This window comes from Glycine max, chromosome 9 (assembly GCF_000004515.6).
Source record: "Glycine max cultivar Williams 82 chromosome 9, Glycine_max_v4.0, whole genome shotgun sequence".
In the NCBI taxonomy this organism is placed as follows: Eukaryota; Viridiplantae; Streptophyta; class Magnoliopsida; order Fabales; family Fabaceae; genus Glycine; species Glycine max.
In genome coordinates, this window is record NC_038245.2 from 12,368,446 (window position 1) to 12,376,810 (window position 8,365).

At 36.1% G+C, this 8,365-nt stretch overlaps 2 protein-coding genes across 2 annotated transcripts; one reads left to right on the forward strand and one right to left on the reverse strand.

The window, feature by feature from the left end:
• Positions 1–1,509: 1,509 nt before the first annotated feature.
• Positions 1,510–2,609, forward strand: LOC100793487 (bromodomain and WD repeat-containing DDB_G0285837). The gene has a single exon (XM_003533811.5). It carries the CDS (start codon positions 1,673–1,675, stop codon positions 2,552–2,554), a length of 882 nt encoding a protein of 293 aa, XP_003533859.1. The 5' UTR covers positions 1,510–1,672; the 3' UTR covers positions 2,555–2,609.
• A 1,198-nt stretch (positions 2,610–3,807) lies between these two features.
• On the reverse strand, positions 3,808–8,085 carry LOC100794012 (protein NUCLEAR FUSION DEFECTIVE 4). Its single transcript, XM_003533812.5, has 3 exons — positions 7,433–8,085; positions 5,655–6,547; positions 3,808–4,436 (listed from the first exon to the last, which is right to left on the reverse strand). Exons 1-3 carry the CDS (start codon positions 7,754–7,756, stop codon positions 3,944–3,946), a joined length of 1,710 nt encoding a protein of 569 aa, XP_003533860.1. The 5' UTR covers positions 7,757–8,085; the 3' UTR covers positions 3,808–3,943.
• Positions 8,086–8,365: the final 280 nt, after the last annotated feature.

Consider the following 8,365-nt stretch of genomic DNA (forward strand, 5'->3'; position numbering starts at 1 on the left):
CACTTTCATCTCATTTTTCTTGATACTTCTCTCTTTATTCTTCAACCACATGGATCAGTTTCTCACTCTTCTTTTATTTTTCTCTCTATCTCTCTCTTGGTTCCATTCACACCCAAAAAATGAGGTGTACGTTAGTTTCAATTCATAGCAGCTTAGGAAGACCGATCGAGACCAACGATTGACAAATTAGTTGTTCATTCCGAGTCATTTACATAATATTAACTCTCCTTAATTTCCCACTATTTTCTCACACGCATTGCTATTAAATAAGGTGGGTTCAGGGCAGGTGCATCCTAATTAACTAGGAGCTTGAACCTTCAAAACTTGATCTTTTGATCATTTGGACCTTCTGATTGATTATGCTAGCCAGGCAGGTAGTAGGTTGCCAAATTGATTTTCCTTCAATAACTTCCTTTTTTCCGTGGGCCCCCTGGCGCGTCTTACCCACTTTACGCCCACTTTAACAGGTCCCTGTCGCAATCCAACGTAACATGGTCGAGCACCATAAACATAGCCGCAGATTTTGATCCCTGTTCATTTCATTTTAATTAATATACAGCAAGCTTTAACTAATATCTTTTTCTAAAGCTCCCAAAAATCTTTATCAGTATTTGATTCCAAGTAAGCTATTTGTGAATAACTTTTTCAAATCATATAATATAACCTTCAGTATCCATATCCGTGCATGTCTTTCGGAAAAGAGAAATAATATGCGCGCGGACACATTCATATATGAATAAATCGTCAACTTTGTCCCCGTGTGAAATATCGACGAATTAGTTCTAAATTTTAAATTTAATTATTAAATATGAAAAATGTAATAAATTAATTTTACAGGTCATTTAATGATAAATTAATCTGGTTAAATTAATCTTAAAAAATATTACTTATTCTCAAATTGGTCTTTAAATATTATAACAAAATAATAAAATTATCTAAAAAATTTAACAATAAAATTAATTTTACAAGTCATTAAATTAATCTATTAATTTTACAATTTAACATTAAATTGATCTTAAAAAATATTACTTATTCTCAAATTGATCTTTAAATATTATAACATAATGATAAAATGATCTAAAAAATTTAACAATAAAATAAATTTATTATATTTTTACACATTTAAAAACTAAATTTATATTTTTCATTTACGAATTAATTTATTATCATTTCACACTTTTAAAAACAAATTTGTTCATTTATCCTTGGTATATTTTTTCATATATTTATATTTCATCAACACCTATTTTTTTTTTTCCTATCAAATTATACCACTTATTATACCTGTGTTCCTCTCAAATCCTTCTTTCACTTAAACAAAGACCGGCGTCTACCGATCTTTTTTCTTTGGGAAAATGTCAAAAACTCCCACATATTCTTGGTGATTGTCACTCCGCGTCTCAACCACCATCGAAACTCCATTAAAAGGAAATAAAACGAATAAATAAACAATAAATTAGAAAGGAGGAACAATAAAAATCAAATTTAATAGCCATTTACCCGCCACATTTATGCATTGGCTCTCTCAAGTCTTTAACTCTCCACCACCTCACCCTTTCCCTTATAAATCATCCCAACACCCATATATCAAACCTCAACGTAAAAACTAGCCAATATATAGCTTTAGCTTATATTATACACGCACCACACTCATTGTTCTTCATCATAAACCATGGACTGGTTCTCCTGGCTATCCAGGACCAGCCTAGAGCCATCCCTCATCTACGAATACGGCCTCGCCTTCGCGCGCAACGAGCTCCAGCTGGAGGATGCCATCTACTTCAACCACGAGTTTCTCCAGAGCATGGGAGTTTCCATAGCAAAACACAGGCTGGAAATCATCAAGCTCGCAAAGAAAGAAGTTGGTGGCGGTGGGGCGGTGATGATGATGAGGAGCAGCAGCAGCATCAAGTTTTCTATCAAGAAGTGCCTGAGGAAGTGCTTCAGCAAGCTCGTTTCGCGTGAAGATCACCACGAAGCGATGATGGCGACAACAGCGATGATGGCGACCGAGCCGAATTGGTACCAAGGGAAGTGGAGGAGGGCAAGGCACAATGGGAACAATGAGGATCTCAAGGGAGATAATAATAATAATAATAATAATAACAATAAGGGAGTTCAAAGAAGTAGAACTATTGCATTATCAGGGCCTTTGGATGGGAATGGAAGAATAATTCACGAGAAGATGATGAACAACAACAAGGTGATGAAACTATCTGGTCCTCTTGATGGGAAAATGAATGGTGGTAACAATGAGAGAGTGAATATGTATGCAAGTGCAAATAGAAGTCCATTGATGAGTGCTAATACCCCTACTAGGCCTCTTGATGGTAGGTTCATGGGCTCAGTAAAGAGCCCTAGGCTTTCTGGGCCACTTGATGCAAGACCAACCATGGTTAATAGTAGAAGCCCAAGGTTAACTAGGCCTTTAGATGATAGGACTGAGAGCCCAATGGGTTATAGTCCCTACAATAAGGTCAGAGCTGATGCTGCTGATTATGATGATGATTATGCAATGTGGCCTACATTGTTTGAGGATCTTAAACCAACTTAGATTATTATTATTATTTTGTATTTGTTTTCTCATGGCTTATTATTATATTATTACACCTTGATGGCGAGTGACAGCAACGTTTTTTGGTACAATAATGATTAGTAGCTTGTGAAAATGAAATGTGATGTTTACTGCAACTTTTTGTTTGTTTCTTTTATAACCTTGTCCACTTGAGTGTTCTGTGTTTGAAGTTTCAACAACCTTTCGCATGACGTGGTACATGGATTCAAGGATATTTAGTACAAGCTGCAAGTTGTATATCCCCACAATGAGATCACACCATTTATTGATAATTACACTGATTTCTCTAGATGTTAGCCCTTGCTACAGTTCTTATTTGAAAAATTGCACTTATTCTCAATTACTATTGTTATTTTTAAGAAAGCTTTGTATAATCCGTGGATGAAACAGGGAATATATTTGACTTCTTTGAAGAAAAAAATCGTTAGGGCGTTACATGAATTAAATATTTAAAAAAAAAATGTTAAGAGTATAATTTTCCCAAGGATATCTCTATAATTAACCCCAACTTCATGAAAATTTTATACAATTTTCCTTATTATTTAATAAGTGCAAGGAATGCTGATTTTCTAGAGAGATAACGTATATTGCATGGTACACGAATATGCAACTTCAAAGTTATTATTGATTTCTTTAAAGTTGTGATTTAAATTTTCTAAGTATCTGATACAAGTGCATTAAGAAAAAAGTATCTGATACTAGTATACGATGAATATATCGTTAATTTATTTATAAGTATCCATGCATCAATTCGGGTAACTTCTTAGTGCAGAGCTTAATTCTGCTATTCTAAAAGCTCTGTTTTCTGATATGGGTATTTTATAAATATTTACAGTTTGCGACCACAAATAAAGGACAACAGCTTACACTTTTAACTTTTTTGCTCAGTAGACATCAACCAAGTCTTAAAAAAAACATTTTGATGTGAAGTTGATATCAGAAATTGGACCATCCACCGAGGTGCTTATAATTTCAAGTCTAGGTTGCCAAAAGTTTTGAACCATAAAATCAAACAAAGTGCATAAACACATCCCAAATCATTTATAGCAAATTTCAACTTTTCACATTAGACTAAGCAATGATAGTACATATATATAAATCTCAGTAACTATATCATCATTAAAACATGTGTATATTAAATTAATTGGTCTCTATACTTAGGTAGACGGATAATCTTTAGCCTAACACGCAAAAAAAAAAAAAAAAAAAAGACAGGCATTTTCCATGTGAGATACCAAAATTTTGATCTTCATAATTGATGCCCAGCTACATATAAATCGCAGTAATGGCAGACCAAAAAGTAATACCAGCACAACTGGTACAGAACAGAACTAGGAATCTCAGTTTTATTCATTGTTCAAACTACTTTCAGTGATTTGAAGATGTTTGAGGTAGCCTAAAAGAGCCTCCAGCATAAAGCATTTGGTAAACGGGCTTAATTCTCAAAGTCAGAATAATGCTCAAGACGATGCCGGCAGCACACACTCCAGAAAGAATGAAAAAGGTAAGCTTAAAGCAATTTGGACCAATGCAGGAAACGCCAGAATCGAGAAGAAGGCCTATACCATGCTGCTTTGCTGCCTCATTGTCATATATGTTCCCTGCTAGCAGTGCTGAAAAGAGGAATGCACCAATCGGATTCCCCAACGACATGAAGCTGCTCAACACGCCAAAGTGCTTCAAACCAAAAAGCTCGGAAACAGTTGGGAGCATCACGGAAACTTGCACACCATAGCAGACACCAAGAAATGCAATTGCAGGATAAAGGGTTCCATTGATAGCATAGGCAAACAGAAGGTAAACAACGAGCATAAGAGTCTGGGTGCATGTCATCCAGACGGTCCTTGGGATCGTTTTTGTCCTGAAAAAGTGTCAAAAGCAAGAATTACATTCTGTTGAATCAATTAACTAAAGAGAAAGCCGCTAGTTCCTTGGCACCCTATATCACACTGCTAACATTCAGTAATCAGTTCAAAGACAGTTTTGTGGCTCTGCAACTAGTTCAATGTGGGTTCAGAAGTTGAATTTACAGTTCCAAAAAAGACCCAAATTAACAACGCTCAGTTAGATGCAAAAAGTTTATTTTTCTATTAACTTCATGTATTGCTCTAAAGCCATGTTTGCACAACGATGATTTGTGATTGTCAACAGCTTTTACCTATCTGATACAGTAATACAGTTGTTCTAATAATATATAAGATGTGAATCATATGATACTTGTAAGATGCATGTCTAGATAAGTATAAAATTCATAGTACAGGATAAATGTATAATTGCAATTCTACAAATCTAAGTTATAATTCTTGAACATTACTAAAAAACAAATTAAAAATTACTAACCCCATCCCTAAATATAAGGCTCTTTTCAATTTTGTTTGTCTATTTTTATAAGATTCTTTTCAAGTTGTCTTTTGCATTAATTTATTTTATCCAAATACCCTTAGTTACTTTATAATAAATGTTATGTATTAAAAAGATAAATGTATTATCTCTCTTATAAAGATTGAAATAAAAGACTAGCACACATTAATTAATTATGCATGAAAGTAATTAAGTGGAACGAAAGAGATCATGAGTCCCAAAAAAATATTTAAGGATAATTTGGACAAAATAATACAAATTGTTAACAAATTTAATACGACTAATTATATTAATCAACTTTCTTAAAAGGTGCGAATTAGTTTTAAAAAAGTCTTATATTCCGGGACGGGGAGGTAGTATATATCATTTTCATCATAAATCACTTTCCATTGTCTACAAATAGAAATAATATAAATTTCATTACCTTTTTGAAATCATCTATAAAGAGGTCACTTTCCCCTTTTCGTTCATCAAGGAACAATGCTTCTATGTTTCTATATTATACATGATTCTATATCGCATATGTAGAGCTATATTTGATTTTCATAACTTTTTCTAAAAGCTTGAATACTTCAGAAGTCCATATCAACAAAGTATCCACGTCTCCACAAGTATCAGTATCAGGCACATATCAATACGGATACATGAAGCAAGTATCATAAATATGGAGCTCAAAATTATATCTTAAATTTACTCAGCATAAGTAAATGTCACTCACCTGACAAAATGTTCAGAAACAACTCCTCCACCAAGCCGCCCCACAAAGTTGCAAAAACTGAAAATTGACAGCAAGGTAGTGGTGTCTTCCTCCCCTTGAGCAATACCTATTTGAGCAAGATTATTAAGAACAGTAACCCCAGTGCCAACACCAACAAAGAAGACAAAAAATAGCAGCCAAAAATCAGCCTTCACTATAGCCTCAGTGAACTTAAAATCTTCCCCACGTTTCGGCCTTCTCTTCTTCTGCTTCACTGCTCCCTCACCCAAAGCAAGAAGTTCGGCCACCTCAGACAAATCATCCTGATCATCAAAACTCCCAAGGGCTCCTGCCGACGAAGACGCCAGCAGTGGTTCAGCATTCTCATCTTTGCCCTCAGAAGACCCAACTTGTTGCTCTGGCGAGTCTGATTTAGAACCATTCCTAGGAAACAATGTCATCTTCAAAGGGACAGCAAGTGGAGCAATGAGTAGCAGAATCATCACAGCCACCAAAACATACGAAACAGCACCACTAAATGGAATAATATTGCCCACTACCGTAGTCGCAAGAAGGTACACACCCAAGACCACGCTGGAACCTTGGACAAACAGAAAATGATAAGGCTCTACAGGGTCGTCACCGGTGGCCGGAGTACAAGGCCTAACGAGAAACATCATGCTGAAGCAAACAACAGGAATACCAACAGCAATAAACAACAGGAACTTGGAAGAAGAATTATGAAGCACAATGCTGTAAATCTCGGTAAAAACCGCAGCACTAAGCCCCCCATAACCTTTCAGAATCCCAGCAACAGAGCCTCTGCTAGCAGGGAAGTTTCTCATGTTGGTCACGAGAACGGCAGTGGTTAACCACGCACTACTGTTAGCAGCAACAACTAGAGCAAACCATAGCTGCAACATCACATACCAGTAAATTACAGTTAGCCCTGTCATGTTAGTAATAGAAACTAAGAAAATTAAAAATAAAAAGTAAAAAATAGAGCCTCTGAATGTATAATAGTCTAACATTTACATCTAACGTCTGTAATTTAACTAATACTAACATTTACATATGGATCAAAATGCCAGTAAATGGTTTAATTTAGGGACAGCCGGAAATTTCAAGAACTTATAACTTATTTACAATTTCCTTAATTTCAAGGACCATATGACAGTGCATTCACTCATTTTTTGTATAAACTAAACTACTCTTTTAGTCTCTTTGATAATAAAATGTTCAATTTAGTCTCATAATTTTCAAAATCAAGTCACCGTTGTTGTCATTTCCGTCCAATTGATCGTAACAATATTGGTGGACAACGGAAACTTCACAAAGCGTGAAAATAACACGTCCAATTTCGCTAATGCGCTACGGTTAATGCTCATTTAGTTGGTTAATGACCAGTAAAAGTGAATTGTTGTAAAAATAAAATACAGTATTTCGCTAATCCCGCTAAGTTTACTGCTAATTTAGTTGGTTGACCATTAGGCGTGAATTGTTATAAATTCCTCGCTAGTAGTTTTTTATTTTTACGGATAAAAAAAAAAGATGGAAAGAATAACACAATTTAAAATTAAGAAATCAAATTGAACCACGATATAAATTCTAGTTCATTTTCTGGTGCAGAACTGAAACTAAAAACTTAAAATTAGTATGTGTTTGTGAAGCAGTTGAATCCAAGACCAACGGATTTTCAAATGAAAGTTACAACACATAGTTGCTTTAAAATTTTGCATTGGAACGCGCAATTTCTCCGTTCAACAAACACAGAGCATTAGAAAGTGAGAGACACGAACCGTTATGTAAGGGAGGGAGTGAAGAGTTTCGGAGATGGCGAGGAAGAGGAGGCCGTAGCCGAGGAAGGCGGCGAGGGAGCCGACGGCGAGGAGAAGCCAAGGGGGGAACTTGTTGCAGGCGAGGCCGGGGAGGAGGCCGAGGTTTTCGCCGATGTCGACGGCGACGCCGAGGAGCGTGACGTGGCGCTGGTCGAAGCCGAGAACTGATTTCAAAGAGTGAGAGTAGAGTGGGAAGGTGAATGTGTTCCCCGACGCGATCTGGACCCAAACGGCGGCACCGAGCCCCACCCACGGCGGCCTGCTCCCTCCCTTCACTCTCAACATTGATGATACTTTTGGAGAATTCAAATTCACAGTTAGCAACTTATAGCAGCAGAGCACCTCTGCGGTGTTTTGTTTTGTATTGTTGGGTGTGTTGCTTAGTGGTTTGGGAGGTGTGGGGAGTGAAGTGGACACGAGGTTTGTGCTTGTGCTGTGTCTGATTGTGGTGTTGTTATAGAGAGAGAAAGGGAGAGTGAATGATTGATTGGGTTTGTTTGGAGAGTGAATGATTGACGTGGAAATGAACGGATTCTCGTGTCGTGATGCCTGCCAAGTGCCAAGATCCAGATGTTTCTGTTTCTGGTACGGTTGTGTTATGCTATGTTACCCATTACTGTCACCATCTATACCACCAGCCTAAGATTAAGGGAGTGTATTGGATTAAGATTTCAAAGGATTTTAAAAGATTTTTTTATGATTAAAAAGTCTTGTGGTATTCAATCAAGACTTTTATAAAATATAAACAAATCTTGTGGTATTCAATTAAGACAATAAAGATTTTTTTTTCATGGCAACAAAATCTGTTGGTATTCAATTGAGATTTCTTACCACTTTTAAAATGTCTTTTGGTATTCAAAAGTAAATAGATTTTGATGGATTCTTTTGTGGAAT